The 22,054-nt window shown below is 44.4% G+C and overlaps 1 protein-coding gene across 8 annotated transcripts in view; it reads right to left on the reverse strand.

Annotated features, from left to right (window-relative positions):
- The window catches only part of CNOT4 (CCR4-NOT transcription complex subunit 4), a 90,578-nt gene that overhangs the window by 57,439 nt on the left and 11,085 nt on the right, over positions 1–22,054 (reverse strand). For 5 of the 8 annotated variants that reach the window (XM_040438308.1, XM_040438339.1, XM_040438326.1 and 2 more), the window contains exons 2-7: positions 15,598–15,880; positions 14,270–14,467; positions 12,885–12,971; positions 11,245–11,346; positions 6,048–6,173; positions 4,204–4,337 (exon numbers count right to left, since the gene is read on the reverse strand). In XM_040438308.1, coding sequence (XP_040294242.1) covers positions 4,204–4,337; positions 6,048–6,173; positions 11,245–11,346; positions 12,885–12,971; positions 14,270–14,467; positions 15,598–15,771 — 821 coding nt within the window. In that variant the 5' untranslated portion in view covers positions 15,772–15,880. The remainder of the gene's footprint in view (positions 1–4,203; positions 4,338–6,047; positions 6,174–11,244; positions 11,347–12,884; positions 12,972–14,269; positions 14,468–15,597; positions 15,881–22,054) is intronic. The other 3 variants (XM_040438344.1, XM_040438334.1, XM_040438313.1) reach the window with 1 other exon arrangement.

The following is a 22,054-nucleotide window of genomic DNA, read 5'->3' on the forward strand; positions in this document are numbered from 1 at the left end:
GCTCATCACTACCTCCAATGTCTGATATGTGCGGGTCCCACCTCTGGGAGCCGCACCTATGTTTTGAACGGAGCTTACAAAGTGAAGGAGCGCGCACCGCGTATGTGCGGCCACCCTCTATTCATTCTTATGGGAGAGATGGAAATAGCTCAGCGCTGGCTCAGCTATTTCTGAAAGCCCCATAGAAGTGGGTTGTGCAATACTCATTCATTTCAATGAAACTGCCTAAATTAGCGAAGTGCGCCACTTAGCTATTTTTAGCACTTCCATCGGAACGAATGAAGGGCGGGTGCGCCCTCCTTCACGTTATGGGCTCCATTCTAAGTACAGGTGCAAGTCCCAGACATCCTAGTAATATCCCCCTATGTCTGAGTTAGGACAACCCCATTATGGGGTTTTCCACCCATTGGATATTGATACCGTATCCCTAGGATAGCTCATCGATATCAGATCATTGGGGGATCTATGCTTGGCGGGGCCACTACAGTGGATGGAGCCTCCTGCATCTTCCAGTGTTATATGTTCAATGCTGGCGGCTGCTGCAAACCACTGATCAGTGAGGGTGTCAGAACGCCGTGATATCCAGAAGATAGGTCATCAATATTTAAGAGGAGAAAGACATCTTCAAAGGTTCTTTAAAGAGGACCTGTCGCCTCTCCAGACAGGTCTGTTTTAGTAACCACTGAATTCACCATGTATTAATAATATATTCTATTCTTATGTTTGAATGTTGTGCCGTTGCTTTATTATTTCTACTAGAAGTTATGAATGGTCAGCAGCTTGCAGTAAAGGTACAGCTGGGTGTTACCAGCCGGGGGTGTGTCCTTGCACAGTCTGACACCTGCAGCACTGATTGGATAGTTAGATACACCCATTACAGGTAACACCCAGCAGTACCTTTATTGCAGACTGCTGGCAATTTATTTGTAAGCTTCTAGCAGGAATAATAGAGGAATTGCACAACATAGAATTATAAGAAAAGTTATTACAGGGGGGATGCAAGTAGTTACTAAAACTAACATGTCAGGAGAGGTGGGACTGGACAGGCACTGGGTTATCAGCAGTGACATTGCTACACACTGACTTTCTGTAGCAAAGGTTTTTCCAATATCCACTATCTAGCTACTGTGCTGTCCACAGGAACACGTTAGATGGCATGCAACTTAATGCGCCCCTCGTTAACAATAGCGCAGCACTATAAAAAGTCTAGGTGTAGCCTTAGCCCAAGGCCTCATGCACACGACCGTTGTTTTGGTCCACATCCGAGCTGCAGTTTTTGCTGCTTGGATGCGGACCCATTCACTTCAATGGGGCCACAAAAGATGCGGACAGCACTCCGTCTAAGATGAGAAAACCCCTTTAAGGCAGTCTTCCAGAGGGGCTGTCCCAGACCCAATTAATCAAGCAAGCTGGATATGTGCATCGGCATCTGTGGGCCTGTTGAAAACCTAACATGAAAAGGGTGCCTGATCATTGGTGGCAGACCACTGCAGTAAGACCCCACAAGACTTGCTAACATTATGTCCCCGCCGAGGAGCAGAGAATGTATAAAGACTCTTTTGAACAAGCGATATGAATCCCTTTCTACCCCAGAGGTTGGTTGGTTTTTGTTTTGCGCTCCTTGCTTTCCCAGAGCCAGAACTTTTTTTATTTTTCCGTTGACTTAGCCATATGACAAGTTTTACTTTCTAATGCCACCATTTAGAATTGCATAAGATGTGGTGGAAAAAATAATTACAAATGGGTCGAAATGAAGAAAAAAAAAAATAATATTAAAAATCAAGTCTGCCACACATTTACAGTTTTTTTTTTTTTACAGGTGCTCTTCATTCTCCAGGTCAGTACGAATCAGACGATACCACATATGTACCGTGTTTTTCTTGCGTTTTGATTTTTTTCATTTTTGATCCCTATATCTTTTTTGTAGTTATGTGTGCAGAGCCGTGTGAGGGCTAATTTTTTTGCGCTGCAATGTTTACTTTTCATTGATATCATTCTGGGGTGTGTACGGCATTTTGATCACTTTTTGTGGGAAGAGACTCAACAAAAAAAATGGCCTTTTGACACTTTTTTTCGATTCCCATTTTTCTGTATAGGAGAAATACTTTTATATTTTGATAGTATACCCATGATGTGTATTTTTTTAAAAAAAATTTGACCAGTTTTATTACATCCATTTAGGGGAAAAGGGGATGATTATTTTTTTTTTTTTTACACAATTCCTATAGGGAACTATAACAAGCAATCATTAGATTGCTATTCTCATAGACTTCAATGCTAATGATGATTTTACCATGTTCTTATGGAGCCCTGCTACAGACAGGGGCTCCATAGAAAACACTATGCAGCAGCCTCCTGTCATTCACTAAGACAGGAGCTTCTGCACACAAGCTCCGGCGCCTCCAATCGCCACACAGTGTAGCTGGAGCGTACCCTTCCGGTAATCTACTCGGTCAGATTGCGGCATCTGAGAGGTTGAACGTCCGCTATCGGCATTAGCTGGGTGAAACATCTTTAAAGACCCAACATGTGATGTACTATTACGTCACATGTTGGAAAGGGGTTAAACAGGCCACAATCTGATTCATCCGTTTGCAGTCCCTTTCACTTCAGTAAATGAGTCTTGCAAGACAATCCGAGCTGGATGGTGCACACTGACTGCCTGCGTGGAAAACTACTCCGGTGAATATATGCACTAGGTCATTTTTCAGTCTGGGTGCGGTCCATTCTACACTTACACAGCACCCAGAATGGAAAATCATTGGTCTAAATGAGCACCGACTGCAAAAAGTGGATATAGGGGAGCTGACCCCAGGGTGGCATAGTGCTGGAATCTAACAGCATGGCAAAAGCAACCCTCCCTGGAAAAAGACAACCTCTCTGCATACTGCCAGCAAAAATGGTGGCAAAATATTCATCAAATTTAATGTACGTTGGGCGGTATACATACAGACTGAGACCCCCTGACATGGGGATAACTAAACTGAGCAGAATACAGTCAGGAGACACACAGACACTACTGCATAACCCCGGCACGGCCCCACTATATCCGAATTGTCCAGGCCCTTCAGCAGAGCGGCTGCAAATGTATCTTCTTCTGGACAACCATCCAATGCCTAATGTAAAAGTGACCGCTATATCATCTGGACAATCGATGTAATCAAGCTGAAATCGCAGACTAATCCCATTGAACTTTATGCTGGAAACGTCGCTGATAGCACAGAGCCAATGTAAGTTGTGTTGGCTGCCACTCAATTGCGACATTAGTGTTCTTTTGCTCATGTTTAGTACGTTTTGCAAATCAGTAATTGAACGTGACTTGTAGCCAAATCACACCTCTAAATAGTCGCATGACTCCAGTCTGACAGCAAGGTGCACACGTTTTTTGTTACTGTGTAGTCTTAGCCTAAGGCCTCTTTCACACGGCCGTTTTTTTTTCCCGTTTTGCGGGCCGTTTTTTGCGGTCCGTATACGGAACCATTCATTTCAATGGTTCCGAAAAAAAAACGGAATGTGTTCCGTATGCATTCCGTTTCCGTATTTCCGTTTTTCCGTTCCGTTTAAAGATAGAACATGTCCTATATTTGGCCGCAAATCACGTTCCGTTGCACCATTAAAGTCTATGGGTCCGCAAAAAAACGGAATGCATCCGTATGTCTTCCGTATCCGTTCCGTTTTTTGCGGAACCATCTATTTAAAATGTTATGCCCAGCCCAATTTTTTCTATGAAATTACTGTATACTGTATATGCCATACGGAAAAACGGAACGAAACCGGAAACACAACGGAAACAAAAAACGGAACAATGGATCCGTTTAAAACGGACCGCAAAACACTGAAAAAGCCATACTGTCGTCTGAAAGAGGCCTAAAGGACATAGCGGTAATACCACCAACTGCCTGCAGGTGTCAGTGTGGCACCACCGCTGGATACAAAACCGTTGACAGAAACTATCATCACTCGTTCTAGTTCCCCAAAATGACAACTTTCTACCTTTCCAAAGCCCCCTGACTATTATATTCAATAAAACAGATATTAGACATACTATTAAACCTCACAAGTGACTGAAATAAATCCCAACAACAACGCATCCCCCTGATATACAGAGGGGGGACTCAAACCCCAGGTGATATGTCTACATCACAAGACGGGGCAGATACAGACATGCAGACGGGAAAGCAGTCACGCCGCACCAGTACTTACACATCGTACCTCTGCTGGGGAGTTACTTTGTTTTTATTCTTGTCAACTGTACCCGTAGACAACTGTAAGAAGTTAGGATTTAGTTTGTAGAGTTCCTGAAGCAACTTCTGCTCGTATTCCTGATGTTTACCCGCCTGCGGAAAGAAAAGGGTCAGGAAATTAGCAAGGAAGAATGCATCCACAGACGGCATCCAAAGACCGCGACGTCCACCAGACAAACCAATGCTAGTATAAAACAGGGAAAATCCTGCACAGAAGCAACAGGACCCTTAGACGTCACAATATCAAAGTGTATTGGATTCAAAAACTATCCCCGCCAAACCCCTTGTGTGCTGTGTGCAGTCTTCCATCAGTAACCAGTGAGAAGCAGAGGAGACGTGAGCATATGTCTGGAAGGCATACAAAAGGCAGAAAGGAGAGAAGGAAGGGAAAGGAAAGGAGAGAAGGAAGAAAGGGGATAGAAGGAGAGAAGGAAGGGAAGGGAGAGAAGGAAGGGAAAGGAGAGAAGGAAAAAAAGGAAGGGAAAGGAAAGAAGGAAGGGAAAGGAGAGAAGGAAAAAAAGGAAGGGAAAGGAAAGAAGGAAGAATGGGGATAGAAGGAAAGAAGGGATAAAAGGAAAGAAGAAGAGAAAAGGAGAGGAGGAAAGAAGGGAAAGAAGAGGAGGGGAAAAAGAGAAGAGGAGAGGAGGAAGAGAAAAGGAAGGGAGGAAGAGAAAAGGAGAGGAGGAAGAGAAAAGGAGAGGAGGAAGAGAAAAGGAGAGGAGGAAGAGAAAAGGAGAGGAGGAAGAGAAAAGGAGAGGAGGAAGAGAAAAGGAGAGGAGGAAGAGAAAAGGAGAGGAGGAAGAGAAAAGGAGAGGAGGAAGAGAAAAGGAGAGGAGGAAGAGAAAAGGAGAGGAGGAAGAGAAAAGGAGAGGAGGAAGAGAAAAGGAGAGGAGGAAGAGAAAAGGAGAGGAGGAAGAGAAAAGGAGAGGAGGAAGAGAAAAGGAGAGGAGGAAGAGAAAAGGAGAGGAGAAAGAATGCTAAGCTGCAATACATGTAAATGTGTTTGTTATGGTTGCTGGGCCAGCTGTATCACAATTTACATTGCCACGAGTACAGTGATCAGTACTGCCCTAATGACCTTATTAAGTGTAATTACAAGGGCAATTAAAATGGCTGCCAGCGTCCTATCTTGCACTGCCAGTTTATTAACCTATATAAATCAAGCGGAAAGGCATATGGTGTCCAACATGTAATAAAGATTCCTCGCCCTCGACCACAGCAATAGAAAGTCTTCTGCTCCAGTTCCCCCCAGACCTAACTGCTGCTGGATGCAGGACTAAGCCTCACTGTAAACCTGCAACCTGACACATAAGTGAAGCTATAGCTGAACACCCATAATGCACTACTCTACGGTACCAGGAAACAAGGAGAATTCTGGATGCAGTTTTAGATGTGACTGAAGGATAAGACTAAATGTACAAAATAAATATTAGCAAAAATAGGCTACATGTTAAGAGTTTCAGATTTTACCTTTCAAGGGCAAACTTGGGCAATGCTTGGGAAAGGGGGCTTGCCCCTGAAAGGTTGCAGGTGACGTTCACCTCACCTTGCCCACCTGTGTGGTGAGACAAGCTGGTATCCATACCCAGACTGAGGGGTTTTATGCAACATCTAATGGACTGGTATGAATATACGGTCTCATTTACTATTGTATATGGAAACATTTGCTGAAGAAAAGAACTCTTGCAATACAAGCGTCCCTTACGGTTTGTTGGATGGGATTCATAGAAAGAATCGGCAGTCGAGAGGTGCGTGGATAGCATTGTATGTTTTCCAGAGAAATACCATTGACTGGTCACTTACCTGCATTTCTTCTTTTGTAAAACTGGCCGCCTCGTCCCCCAGCTCGTGTAGATACATACAGTCTGGCTTTGGACACTGCATATTTTTTAAGAAGTAACTGCAGTATTTCGTGGTACCTAAAGACGCCTTCAAGAGAAAGAAGAAAGACACTGCTGTTACTGAATCCAAAACGTAAGAGGATAAGACAAGCTACTGCCAAAGACGCGGCAGGCATCCCTCTCCCAGGAAATGTTTTGTACTTTTATAATGTATACATTTTCATCCCGCCATTCCAGAACTAATTACTTTTTTGTTGATTAATACGTGATCTTATTTTTGCAGGACACACTCTAGTTTGCGGATAGGTTAGTGCTTAACTTGTTCATTGCATTTTCATAAAAGGACTATAATTAAATCATTATTTTATTACAATGTACTGGTATACTTCTATATGCCAGTGTATTGCACCCGCACAAGCACCTGTTAAGGCACACCAAGGGTGCCTGCACATGTGGCTTATGTGCGTTTTTTTATGCGTGGATTTTTGTGCAGAAAAACCACACCCTAATACAGCACCAGAAAAATGTAGGCGATTAGACACATCTCATGCACACTTTGCTTTTTTCTTAGGCCTCATGCACACAGCCGTTGTTTGGGTCCGCATCCGAGCCGCCGTTTTGGCGGCTCGGATGCGGACTCATTCACTTCAACGGGGCCGCAAAAGATGTGGACAGCACTCCGTGTGCTGTCCGCATCTGTTGCTCCGTTCCGTGGCTCCACAAAAAAAAAAAAAATATATAGAACATGTCCTATTCTTGTCTGTTTTGTGGACAAGAATAGGCATTTCTACAATGGGCCGCCCGTTTCGTTCCACGAATTGCGGAAGGCACACGGGCGGCTTCCGTTTTTTTGCAGATCCGCGGTTTGCGGACCACAAAAAAACGGAACGGTCGTGTGCATGAGGCCTTAGGTGCGGAAATTGACCTGCTGTGTAGATTTTTAAATCTGCTGCATGTCCACTACTGTTGCGTTCTTCTTGTGCGGATTTCACCCTCTTTAATGAAAGGGTGAGTTTGGCGGAATATCCGCACCAAAAGATAAATAGTGTAGATATATGTGCGTTTTTTTGGATGGTTTTGGTGCGCCTTTTCTGCACTGTGTGCAGGCACCCTAACCGGTTTTTACATGAGAGCACCCTGGGGACTGCGTGCGGTCCGAGGCTCCCTCCATGGCGATGCTAGCCCTGGCCATCAGGACTACAAAGGTATTTTCTTGCACAGTGCCATCAGGCCATCTCTCAGCCCTGTGGGATTTAGCTGCCGATATTGGCATTTCACAATCCTGCTGGTAGCACAGGCGTCTATTACAACCGTCCTTCTGCTTGTGATCGGAATAGTGGGATTAATTACTTATCACTAAAAGCTGTGGGAAGGGGCTAAAGGGTTTAACAGGTAACGATTACTCATTGTGTAATGAAAAGCTAAAAATTTCCTGGAAAATGGCATAACATTTCATTACACAACAAAAGCAAACAAAAAAAACAACAAAAATAAAATAGCCCTTTAAGATGTGCAGGTATTGAAACCACCTTTGTGACACACAAGGTTTCAGTAAAATACCGTAACATCCCAGCAAAATGTCACTGATGTGCTGCAATTTAGTGGTAACCAGAGCAATAGACAGATATGACCACACCGCGGGAATATTTCTTCAGACAGTGCTCAGAGCCAAAAAGACAATCATCTTGCACTTAAAGGGAATGTGAATTTTTTGCTGCCAATTAAAACCAGATAGTGACACACATCCTTTTTTTCTAATATGTTTTTATTTTCCGATTGTAGATTTTTTTAATTCTATTTCCTGAACATGATTACAAGCAAGTTCAGTCAGTTTTGTCTGCGATTGCATTCATTTTTACCACGCGGGTGCACTGCGTTTTGATGCGTTTTTCACACGCCTGATGATAAAACTGAAGGTTTACAAGCAACATCTCTTATCAACCATCAGTGAAAAACACATCGCACCCAGACTTACTTCCGGATGCTATGCGTTTTTCACTGAAGCACCATTTACTTCTATGGGGCCAGGGCTCCGTGAAAAAAGCAGAATATAGAACATGCTGCGCTTTTCACGCAACGCAGAACTGATGCGGGGAAAAAAAAAAAGCTCATGTACACAGACCCATTGAAATGAATGGGTCAGGATTCAGTGCGGGTGCTATTCATGTAACGCATCATGCCCCTGCGGAAAACACGCTTGTGTGAAAGAGGCCTTAGAGATATGTATTACAGCAACCGGAGACAGATCGGCAGACCGGAGACAGATCGGCAGACCGGAGACAGATCGGCAGACCGGAGACAGATCGGCAGACCGGAGACAGATCGGCAGACCGGAGACAGATCGGCAGACCGGAGACAGATCGGCAGACATGAGATAGATAAATATAGATATGAGATAGATAGCCCTGTTATCAGTCACAACAATGTTCTTCAATGAGATAAGAAAACCCCCTGGTCCTCAAGATCACTACTTTTTGTCACATCTCCAGTGCCGAGAACCTGACATCATAGGTAGGACTAATATCAGCCGCCCCTCTTTGATAAGCTGTCGACTGCAGGGTTTAGCGTCACTTTAAACCAGGGCTGTGGAGTCGGTAGATAAATGGTCCGACTCCTCAGTTTTTGGTAACTCCGACTCCTCTGTATTTAATATGCAAATGTATTTTGCTGTGGAGTCGGTAGATAAATGGTCCGACTCCTCATTTTTTGGTAACTCCGACTCCTCTGTATTTAATATGCAAATGTATTTTATAGTATAAAATACATTTGCATATTAAATACAGAGGAGTCTGAGTTACCAAAAAATGAGGAGTCGGACCATTTATCTACCGACTCCACAGCCCTGCTTTAAACTGCAGAATACTGCGGTTCCATCTGCTGTGATCATTAATGCGGTTCAATAGGGGCTGAATAAATAACAATTCCTGCATAAAAGGCAAGAACAAAATAGTGGAATTATGTTCCACCCTTGAAAACAAAGCAGCACCTGTGTACATTCACTTGTCGCCTCCTTTGTTCGACAGTGGGAATAATGGCAGGTACAACAGGAGCTGGAACGACATCAGTTGGAGGTGCAGAGCCTTACAATACAGCACTAACGCTACACACAGAAGTGACTTCAGAAAGGTTTCCCTGTGGAACGGCGTTCAGTGCAGCCATCATTAGGACACGGGGGAGCGTTTACCAATGTCGCAGGGGAGATGCTCGGATTTGGATTTTCCTCCATGGAACATTCCAATAGCTGCAATGTGTTTATTAACCTTACAGCTACTACTTAACCCCTTAATTTTTTTTTTTTTATCATGCTCATTAAAATTCTAATAGAACGGTATGCTGTCTGTATTTTTTGTGGTCCCATTGAAATGAATGGATCTACAACAAAATGCGGATCAGATGTGGAGTAAAAATAAGGTCGTGTGAATGGGGCATTAAACGTTAAAATTTTGGGTGTTTGCAGTAGCCACTAGGGGGAGATTATTGCATGTTTTTTTTCTTTACCTCTGTCTAGTGGTGGCTAAGGGTACTTTCACACTAGCGTTTTTGTTTTCCGGTATTGAGCTCCTGTGACAAACGTATCAGTTTTATTCTAATGCATTCTGAATGGAGTGCATTCCGTTCAGGATGCATCAGTTCAGTCCCTTTTACGCTTTTTGGACGGAGAAAACACCGCAGCATGCTGCAGTTTTCTCTCCGGCCAAAAATATTGATCACTTGCCGGAATGCCGGATCCGGCATTAATTTACATTGAAGTGTATTAGTATTAAGTTTTCCGGCAAAACGGACCTGGCTTTCCGGTCTGCGCATGCGCAGACCTTTAAAAATGAAAAAAAGAAAACGGATCCGTTTTTATGGATGACACCGGAGAGATGGATCCGGTATTTCAATGCATTTGTCAGACTGATCCGCATCCGCCTGCGTCCAGACTGCCTGCCGAATCCTCTGCCGCAAGTGTGAAAGTACCCTAAACAGAACGTCACCATTTAATCATACTGTTATGTATGGAATTTGAAGCTCCAACCTCTAAATATATATACACACATATACACACACACACACACACACTAGCAGAAGGACCTGGCTTCGCACGGGTATACTTCACCGATTTAATTTAATGTTTCTGTGTGTCGTTAAAAGATAGACAATATCCCCCATAACAGTGACCTCTACAGCAGTGAGTAAAAAATGAGACCTCCACAGCAGCCCGACCCTTTAACAGTGAGTTTCATAGCACCCCACTCCCTTGACATTGACCTCCTCAGGGGGCCACCACCTTAACAGTGACCTATACAGCACCCCGCCCCTTAACACTGAACTCCATAGGGGACCGCCGCTTATCTGTGACCTCCACTGTTCCCTGCCCCCTTAACAGAGACCTCCACAGCACACGTCCCTTTAACAGTGACTGCCACAGTACCCTGTTCCCTTAACAGTGACCTCACAGTATCCTGCTGACCTAAGTGAACTCCACAGCAGCTGCCCCTTTAATAGTGGCCCCTGCCCCCTTAACACTGACCTCCACAGCACCCTGCCCCTTTAAGGCTAGGGCTACATGATGACATGTGTTGCGCAACATTTTGTTGTTCCAATGTCACGCAACAATTTTTATAATGATAGGCTATGGTGTCACACTGCGACTGCAACACGACAGTCGCAAAAAATCCATCAAAGATGGATGTATGTAGCAGTGTAGTTGTGCCCTATGTGTCGTGAGACTTATTGTCGTCGTGTAGCCCTGGCCTAAAGCTTACCTAGAGGAGTGAAGAAAAATGGCTGGGTTGTTATGTTAACCTGGAGTAAAACTGTGTGTGTGTGGAGACTAAGGGCCTGCGAGCTTCTATTGGCTGATAAGGGACATGTGACCGTGTGTATGGCAGTTGGGATATGAAGAGAAAGACTTGCAGGCTTGTATTGGCTAATGCAGGTCATTTTTGGAAAATATCTCAGGAACGGTACGTCCTAGAAAGCCGAGACCCTAAAACCTTCCCGGACAGTCCAGGCCTTTGGTCGCACATAAAAGAACAGACAGATGGACGGACAAACTCATTTTTATATATATTAGCACAGAACATCAGTTCTACTTAGAATTTACAAGGCTAGAGCCCCACTTTAAGCCTTTAGCTGGAAATGTTCTATAGGGTTACTGAATGCCTGATGGTTACCTTAAGCGTTCTCCCATCTACTACCACATTGTTGACACACTGTATAGCTCGAAGTGCATCTTCTGACCGGATGTATGTGACATATGCACTGGCACTTGGACCCTGAAGAAGACACAAAAGAGAAACTCTCACCAACTCTATAGATTAATAAACCAAGTAAAGTGAAGCTTGTAAACTGTCTGACATCCAGCTGAAGCTTCTCATCTGCATTTATGAAGTTACTACATTTTCCTTTAAAATCTCTAGGAAAAAGGCATAAAAAGTTCATGTGCACTAAACTCCATTATCTGCAATTCTAATTCTGGCTCCAGATATACAGCAAAACTGTGGACAAAATGAGAACACGCCTGTGCTCCTGGAAAAAGAACAAATGGGGCACAGCAATATGCTATCGCTTTACATTATAGGATTTTTCAAGGATTTTTATATTGATGGTCTCATGACAGACCCCCGCTGATCAGCTGGATGACTGAAGGGGCTGCTGCACTTGAGAGCTTTGCATCCCTCCTCCATTGTTTACCAAGTAAAGCTCAATACATTTTGAAGCCCTTTCAATGAGCTGACCATGGGGGGGGGGGGGTGTCAGGAGTCAGACCCCTACCAATTAGATATTGATGACCTATCCTACGTAAAACACCTTTAAATAGCAAAGGCTCACTTGGCTTTCATCCTCAAATACTAACAATTCTGACCAAGCGCTTTGTAAAAGTTGAAGGTGCTGTGGCTCCACTGTAGGTCCCATTGGGCGGACCCTCACCGATCAAACACTGATGCAAATGGCAGGTAAGTACCAATTCATTGGCTTTGGAATGGGCCAGAGAAAGCGAGGCAGATGACTTTGGAAAACCTGCTTTGTCTCTCAATGGCATGAATGGCTGATGGCATGTTTGAAGGGGATTAGACATGGCGGCTTTTTTTCTAGCAACAGGGCAGTAGTCTGTCCATTGGTTGTGGCAGCTCTACTACTGAAGTGGATGGGGGCGAGCTGCAATACCGCACACAACCTGGGGACAAGTGTGGCTCTGTTACTGGAAATAATCCAGTTCAAGCCCTCTAATGCTTTTGGTCATAAATAACAAGATGTACAATCCAAGGTCAAGTCATGAAAAAAAATGATTCTGCTGATGGCAGAAATTGCAGAGAGAAAAAAAAAAAAAATCTGTGGAAAAATGGCTGCTGAAAGTTCACGATTCTCTATGTCCCAGAAATTTGGGAGAAAGGTTGTCAATGGGCAGCGCTGGGGTCCTAGGTTCGAATCCGACCAAGGACAACATCTCCATTGAGTTTGTATGTTCTCCCCGTGTTTGCGTGGGTTTCCTCCGGGTACTCCGGTTTCCTCCCACACTCTGAAGACAAACTGATAGGGACCTTAGATTGTGAGCTCCACCGGGGACAGTTGGATGAGAGTGTCTAATGTGATGCGGAATATAATAGCGCTATATAAGTGCATACAATAAATAAATAATCTTATTTTGTTAGGCATTTTGAAAAGGGAACAGATGTGGCAAATTGATTTTAGCGTTCCTAAATATATCAAGGAACTTGGGGACCTTTGATTGCAGCCATGTCGGTGGCCACCCAGCTTTTCCAAAAGCAAAAGCTCAAATTAAATAATTTAGAAGAAAATGAGAAATACCAACCTGTGAGCCTGCATAGGATGTGCTGTTGTTGATGACAACTTTATGTATTTTACCAAACTTCCCAAAATATTCTGGCCGTTTTAAAACCTGCGATTGGAAAGAAATCATGTCACTTTGCTCCTTTCCCTCTGTCCAAGGCACAATAGAAAATTCTTACAGAAAGCAGACCAATCTAGTAGAGATTATAATAATGGCTTCTGGGAACAGCCAGGCCTGCCCAGCCATCAGGCACACGAATACTCAGGCTCTTTGGTTGTTCATGTGTTAAAGGGTTTCTACCACCAGAAATACTGTTATGTAGCTGACTGATATAGCGATGCGCTAATGTCAGCACTACATAACAGTATGTTTCTAACGTTAGTGCCTGCAGCCGTTTTTGTTAAAAAAAGCACTTTTATTATATGCTAATGAGCCTCTAGGTGCTATGTGGGCGTAAAATCAGCACCTAGAGGCTCAGTCTACTCACGCTTTATCCTGCCCAGGTCCAATGTTGTGCCCGCCTTGCTCCTCTTGATTGATGCCACTGTTCCCTGCATCGTTGGCGAAATCCCGCGCCTGCGCTGTTCACTTCTGTCTTCAGCGCAGTGAGTGATCCGGCACCAGGATCGCATCATTCACTCACTGCGCCGAAGACAAAAGTGAACGGCGCAGGCGCGGGATTTCGCCGACGATGCAGGGAACAGTGGCATCAATCAAGAGGAGCTGGGCGGGATAAAGCGTGAGTGGACGGAGCCTCTAGGTGCTGATTTTACGCCCACATAGCACCTAGAGGCTCATTAGCATATATAAAAGTGCTTTTTTAACAAAAACGGCTGCAGGGACTAATGTTAGAAACATACTGTTATGTAGTGCTGACATTAGCGCATCGCTATATCAGTCAGCTACATAACAGTATTTCTGGTGGTAGAAACCCTTTAAGGAACACCCCGAACAAAACGGAGAGGGCAGGGCATTCCTCAACATGTGACCATCGAAAAAGCCTGATCAGAACATATGATCCCAAGCAAGAACAGGGATCTACATAAGGGACCTCTACAAACGCTTTCATTTCCCAAAAGGTTCCCTTTGTTTGATAAAGTCTAAATGTGAATAAAATCTAAAAGGTCCATAAACAGCAGACTGATAAAACAACGTATGAAAGGATGAAAACGATCAGCATGCGGTATCAGTACATGGTGCTTCATTGCCGTAAAATGTCAGACTACTGTGACTTCCGACAAACCTCTTTCCCTATGGATGGGGAAAAGTAGCATGAGAACTGATGCCTCACTCCCACCTATAGGGAGCAGGAGGTCCCCCGACGGCTATTGGTAGCCCACAATTTTACAGAAAGTCGCTGGAAGAATAATCCTTTTTGCATGTATACGGATAATCCTGATACTCACCTCGGGGTCTGCGAGGCGTTGTGAAAGGCCCACTACAAAGACTAAGTTTTTCTGCACCACGCGTACACTGGCCAAATGTTTGCGGTTTTCTGATATTTTCTGTTTGCGTTCGTTCTGTTTTTGCTTCTTTTCATTCTTTATCCTCTGCAGTTCTTCCTGGGAGAGAGGTTTGTAGACAGCGGGGTCTTCTGGATATGGCTGTGGAAGAAACAGTACAAGCTTAGACATCCCTACTCACTAAGGTTCTGCTGTCAGGTTTATTTTTTGTGTTCTGTCACAGATGCAGATGTCCAAAGTGGACAGCCCCTTAAAGAGAACCTTTAATTTGTTTAGCCCTAGTCTAATTAGGATCTTACTCTATAGGGCGGCCCCCACTGATGTCATCGCACTTTTTTTTTTTTTCGTCCGCTGTTGATTTCGGCGTCTTATATTCTAATTAGCCGACTTGGTTATACTAGGTGGAGGACTGGAGCAGTTCTCTTCTCCCTGGCTGTGAGAGTATCCAATCAGAGCGCACCGCTCATAGCCAGGGAGGAGCTCATTCTCAGTCGGCTAATTAGAATATAAAGCGCCTAAATCAACGGGGGGCAACAGCGGTCTTTGGAGTGGGGGGGGGGGGGGGATGGACTATATGCAGCTCAGTCCTATCCAAGTGAACAGGACTGGATTGCAATACCAAGCACAGCCGCTATACAATGTACGGCGTGGTGCTTGTTAAGCTGTACGGAGGCCGCAGCCTCTCCAAACAGCTGATGAGATGGAGTCCCAGAAGTTAGACCCCCACCGTTCAGATCTATCCTGAACATAGGCCAACAGTGTCAAAACCTCGGACAACCCCTTCAAGGTGCCATCCACTTTAAACAATACTTCTTGTTAGAACAGTCCCCTGATCTCAGGGTATCCTGCTGCAGAAACCCCTGCCAATCTGCTGTAGCATGTGGGATAACCGGACATCAAGTGTTCAGTTTTCTTGCAGTGCCAATGTGCTGCCAAAAAAGCACTAACTTTTGTGCGGCATAAAAGATGCGACCTCATTAGTCAGGTGATCAGTGGCACATTCACATGGAGCAATTAATAGGACCAAGCGCTCCCAATAAGTGGGCTCATCCGCAGCCTGTGCATAACGGCCCTTAGTCCACATCTCAGACTGCACTGAATCGTTACATAATGTGTGACCATCACTTCAAGCAACTGGGTGATAAGGCAACTTTTTCTCCAGATCGGTGGTGCTCCCAGTAGACAGATCCCCACAGAAGAATGTCCAAACCAGTATAAAAAAAATATATAATCCACACAGATTACCAAGCAAGAAAGTCTTGAACTCTAACCTTTCGGCATGCGGGACAGAGCCCGTTCTCGTCTGTGCGTATACGGTGCCAACAGAAGCGGCAAATCTGATATCCACATGTGCAAGGGAAAAAATTGATGTCATCAATTTCCAAAGGCTCCATGCAAAGGGGGCACTCCACAGGGTCTTCCTTCACATCGGGGCTGCGGGACATCTTTCTTGGATCCCAAAAACGGAGAAGAAAACCAAAACAAAACCAAAAAGATATATTTTCCAGACTGAGGATAATTTAGTGAAATTAAAATCTGTGATGATGCAGCAATCTGAAAGAGAAAGGAGAAATGGAGAAACATTAGCCAAGACTACCAGGAGAAGGCTGCGCTTCACGTAATATGGAAAAAATATATACAAAAAACTGCTTTTTGAATACCAGGGTTTCTGGTTGCCTTCAAAGAGAAAGTTTTAGGAAATTCTACTAATATTGTTTTAACTCTCTAACTTTCTCTATGCTTCAACTTTTAGCATGGCAAACATTCTCGCTTGACTTTCTCAGTCAGACCATCACTGTGACCAGAAAGGGAAGGGGGTCAAGTGACTCAATTACAGCATCACAGTGATAAGTGCAAAGATCTTCTGTGTCCTACCAAGAAAACAATAGAGCTGTTAAACTGCCATCCCAACTCTACACCTACTATTATCATGAGAATTACCTTTCAGATAACATCTTCCTGTCACAGTAGCAGTAAACTTACAACACATTACCAATACAGGAAGTTTTACCTAACCCAGCTGTCACCACTCCTGACATGCCGGTTTTAATAGCTTCATGCATTCCCCATGTAACAATAATTCTGGAGCATCTATTCTTATGTCTGTATGTTGTGCCATTCCTTTATTATTTCATCTAGAAGTTAAGAATAATTGCTAGCAGTCTGCAGTAAGGGTACAGAGGGGTGGTAACCAGTTGGGGGGGGGGGGCCTGCACAGACTTACTTTATCCAATCTCTATCCAACTGGTGACCTCCCCTCTGTACCCTTACTGCAGACTGCTAGCAATTCATTCATAACGTCTAGTAGAAATAAAGGAATGGCACAACATACAGACATAAGAATAGATGCTCCAGAATTGTTATTACATGGGAAATGCATGAAGCTATTAAAACAGGAATGTCAGGAGTGGTGAAAGGTCCTCTTTAAACAGTATTAGAATGTATTGGCTCCAATGAGCCAAAGTTATGCTTTGCGCTCCGGAAATGCAGAGAACACGCAGTGTACTCTCCACATCCATTCCGTCCCCGTAGAGAATGAATGGGTCCGCACCCGTTCCGCAATTTGCGGAACGGAAGTGGACCCATTATACGGACGTGTGAATGGAGTCTAACTCTGCTGACGGAAATAAAACTTGTGTTTTAGATATACTGATGACAAATGGAAAAAGAGGCAATTAGTAGCTGAAAGGCTCCTCCATCCGCAACACATAAATGGCTTGGGTGCCCGATGCCGTACAAACAATCAAATGGGGTCATTCCGGCAGGCTATTCCAAGAGATCCGCCATTACCAGATAGTACTGCTGTCCTGCCAGACCCCACTGACTACAATCCACAGGTGTGAAAGAAGCCTTAGTAGCCTATATGTGAGCCAGTCTTCTGCTGAGGAGTCGATGGGGTGGGGGAAGACCTGAGGAGTCGAAGAGGGGGGGGGAGAAGACCTGAGGAGTCGATTGGGAAGGGGGGGGGGGGGGGAGGAAAGACCTGAGGAGTTGAAAAAGTGTCCTATGTTTATCTGAGGACCAAAGACTGGAGGAGGGAGTGACCTTCCAAGAATCAGCAGATTTACTAAAATTTACTCCAGAACCCACTATAAATTAAAGGACCAATCTATGTCAGCTCATAGAGTACATATTTTTAATCTGTTCCCAAAAAACCATTGCAGAACGAATGTTATACGTTCACACCAGTGAGCAGACACGTGATTAATCAGGTTATTGATCTGGGTGTATGGGAGAGCAAAATATACAGAAACAGTGAAAAACCTCCCTCAGCAGTGGTTGACAATGGTTCTCTAAGAATCAAAAACGCCAACTGTTTATATACGGTGGGTGGTCCTCACGTGGTGAAGCTGCGATGATGTGTACCATTCTGTACATAGTCCAACTATACCGTCCAACCAAGGTTTAAGATTAGTACTGTAGCACTTGTCCATGTCCATATGGATTCATGAGCTCCGGCAAATCTAGATACCGGCAGTGGTTAAGGTTTAGCAACCTTAGTTCTCTGTCAAGACCATCAGGCGACCGTAAAACTGTGGGATCTAACTACAATCCAAATGTTTAGCCCTGGAGAGGAATTGTATGCATTCTTGCCACAAGGAAGGACACCCTTGAATCATCACACAATCCTACGGCGATATGACTATAACTTGAGTTCAGCGGTTTTGCGAGCAATGTTTTATATGCCGCACTTGAGTAATCTGTCATTTTTTTGTTCTCCAATTGAGCACATTTATGAGCTCAGCTGATATCCTTGAAAAGTGCTCAACAACCTGGTGATCAACGCCTGTCCTTATTGCACGTCATAAAACTTGCTGTAGTAATCAGATTTAAAAAAAAAAAGAAATTTAGGTGAAGAATCCCCTCAAATTGATGCATTATTTTTGCATCTTAGAAAGTAGACATAATAGACTTCCGATATCTACATGTACCCCAAAAAGGTCCATGGAAAGTGCGCTATGCCTGCCGCCTGAACATGTCCTCTCACCTTCTTTGGCCAGCATCTATAAGTCAGCAGTGTCTCTGTGAAATATCTCATTCATCCAGGTCATGGTATAGCAGTAATAAGTCAGAACAACTGGACTTGGATTCGTTTCTTGAAGACTTTTCGTTAAAGGGGCTGTCTCACTTCAGCAAATAGCATTTCTAATGTAGAGAAAGTTAATACAGAACACTTACTAATGTAATGTGATTGTCCATATTGCCTCCTTTGCTGGCTGGATTCATTTTTCCATCACATTATACACTGCTTGCATTCATGGTTATGACCACCCTGCAATTCATCAGTGGTGGTCGTGTTACCCACTATAGGAAAAAGCGCCAGCCTATCTGCCCTCCCACGGTCCCAGCCACCAGAGGGGCTGGCGCTTTTTACTAGAGTGCGCAAGCACGACCACCACTGATGAATTGCAGGGTGGTCATAACCATGAATGCAAGCTGTGTATAATGTGATGGAAAAATGAATCCAGCCAGCAAAGGAGACAATATGGACAATCACAATACATTAGTAACAGCCTTGTATTAACTTTCTCTACATGATAATTGCCACTTGCTGAAGTCATCCGAGTAATTGAGAAAGCCAGTCGAAGAGAAAATTTTTTATATACAAGTCCAGTTACTAGTGATCTGTCTACAAGCCTGCAATGGTTAATGTGACACAGATTCAGGCCTGAAGTCATAGCAACCAATCCTACACTGGAGGACACTTGTTAGGCACAGAATGGGTCTTTTCACAGAGCTGGCTCACAGAGATACCCAGAGGCGTATTAATGGCAGAGATTTCAATGATAAGACCAAATTGGTGGGGAAGGGTTAAATCAAGATGGACACCCACGTTTATAGTCTGGGAACACTGCATTGGGAAATACAGACATGCCAGATACAAACCACTGAGGATTCGCTCATCACCAATTGTGAAAAGGTGAAGGAGATGTGTGGGAGGGGGCTTGATAGTACTTCTATCCTTCTACATAAATACCGCCAAACAGTCCAGATACCTGTAAAGCTGGAACACTGGATTTTCGCAGCCTTTCTAGTCTGTTCAGTCCCTGCCGCCTGCGCCATTAAACCTGGCATGGGAAGCTGGAACTGGACAGGGCTCACTGGCTGCGCTGATACAGATCACCGCGAGATCCCAGTACTGCTGGAGAGAAGAGCTCCAATGCCGGTCAGCTTAATTCCTTAGATAACGCGGTCAATAGTGACTGCAGCATCCAGGCAGAGCGACATCGGCACCTAACTCAGTTGCGGGTGCCAATGTGGTGGCATGACATGACTGCACCACAGACAGTTGAATAGACGGACTGTCACTGGTATAGTCATGGACTGTAATGAATTGGTAAAGAATAAAGTAAATAAATAGGTAAAGTAAAAAAAAAAAAAAAAAAAAAAAAAAAAAAAAAACACACACACACACGATATCCCAATGTTTCCAGGGACCCATATAATAACGATAACATTTATACCTCCCTAAGAATAAAAAAAAAATGAAAATAAAAATGGGAAAAAATACTGAATTGTTTTTTTTCCTATTCACCTCTGCCCTAAAAAAAACAAATGTTATCAAGTCCCAGAAAAAAAAAGTACCAAGAAAAACAATACCCTGGACCACAAAAAACAAGCCACATATGGCTACAACTGCACAAGAATGAATGAGTTCTGACTCTTGAGATGCTGCGACATACCGAGACGTGTGATTATTGTGTAAACGTGGTAAAAACAACACACAAAACTATACGCATATAGTAATAACCCACCGAACAGTAGCACTAGTTATGCCAAAAGGAGAATGCCACATTTTAAGTGCAGAAAGCAATGGCAGAACTGTTATCCCATTACTATCTAAAAAATATAATAAAAGTTACGTGAGAAAGTATCCAAAATACAATACACTCCGCAAACAGCAAGCCCTTACATGGCGACGCTGAATGAAAAAAAATAAAAATAAAATATGGCCAGAAAAACAAAACAAAAAAAACAAAACAGCCATCTGGTGTTGTATTTTGTACTCCTAAGGCCTCTTTCACACTTGCGTTGTCCGGATCCGGCGTGTACTCCACTTGCCGGAATTACACTCCGCAAAAACGCAAGTGTACTGAAAGCATTTGAAGACGGAACCGTCTTCCAAATGCGTTCAGTGTTACTATGGCACCAGGACGCTATTAAAGTCCTGGTTGCCATAGTAGTAGTGGGGAGCGGTATACTTACAGTCCGTGCGGCTCCCCGGGCGCTCCAGAATGACGTCAGAGCGCCCCATGCGCATGGATGACGTGATCCATGTGATCACATGATCCATGAGCTTGGGGCGCCCTGACGTCACTCTGGAGCGCCCGGGGAGCCGCACGGACGGTAAGTATACTGCTCCCCGCTCCCCACTACACTTTACCATGGCTGCCAGGACTTTAGCGTCCCGGCAGCCATGGTAACCACTCTGAAAAAGCTAAATGTCGGATGCGGCAATGCGCCGAAACGACGTTTAGCTTAAGGCCGGATCCGGATCAATGCCTTTCAATGGGCATTAATTCCGGATCCGGCCTTGCGGCAAGTGTTCCGGATTTTTGGCCGGAGCAAAAAGCGCAGCATGCTGCGGTATTTTCTCCGGCCAAAAAACGTTCCGTTCCGGAACTGAAGACATCCTGATGCATCCTGAACGGATTTCTCTCCATTCAGAATGCATTAGGATAATCCTGATCAGGATTCTTCCGGCATAGAGCCCCGACGACGGAACTCTATGCCGGAACACAACAACGCAGGTGTGAAAGAGCCCTAAAAGGGGAGTATTTTTACTCTACCAAAAAATGTAGAGTGACCTCTGGCGGTTAGTGATTTATTCTTGTACATAGGCGCAGTATTATATTAGTTCCAATCTATATGGAGCAGTATTATAGCAGTTGGATTCTTGTGCATTGGGACGGTTGGCAAGTTTGGATGACATATGTACTGTGTATAGTCAGCTTGGCACAATGCTTTGGGAAAACTTTTCATATGTCATAGTGACATATCATGTTTAGGTTGGTGGGGGTGTCGAGATCCCCATTGATTGCTAGAACAAGGACAGAGAAGGCTGCAGGAGACTGAATCAAGCTGGACATACAGACTTCCTATTGAGCCCGTCTGCGGGCAGTGGAGAGAGCGCACTTCTCTCTCCTCCTTCTGGAGATTAGCAGGGGTCTCAGACCCCCACCAGACAAAACGATGCACTATAAAGATAACAACCTGACACAAAGCAATAGCTTCAAATTACATCTCTAGTCATCATCACCCACCATGCTGACATAAGAAGCCACAGGGGGCTCCAAACACATACACTGAAATACCCACAATCATGGCGGGCACTAGTCTGATCGATGGAGGCCCAATGACTACACCATCCTTCCCTGAGCTCCAGACTGGGCAGGTTTATGAAAAACGGTCTTTGTTGCTAGTGCAAACGGGGCACAACTTTCACTTCTCAAGGGCACTATAGGCGAGAGCTTAAAGGGGTATTCCAGTCAACAGGGACCTCAGAGTGCTGGTCGTAAAAGCGCGCCTTCACTCCATTCAGTTCTATGGGAGCACCGGAGATAGAGTGCCGCACTCGGCTAACTCCTGCACTCCCATAGAAATGAAAGGGGCGGCGGCGCGCATTTCTGACCAGCCGCTCAGTCTATGTCAAGGGGGCTTGACAGGGCCGCTGTTTTCATGTGGGGCTAACTTTTTAAAACCAGAATACCCCTTTAAGTGTTAAAA

This window comes from Bufo bufo, chromosome 1, assembly GCF_905171765.1.
Source record: "Bufo bufo chromosome 1, aBufBuf1.1, whole genome shotgun sequence".
Classification (NCBI taxonomy): domain Eukaryota; kingdom Metazoa; phylum Chordata; class Amphibia; order Anura; family Bufonidae; genus Bufo; species Bufo bufo.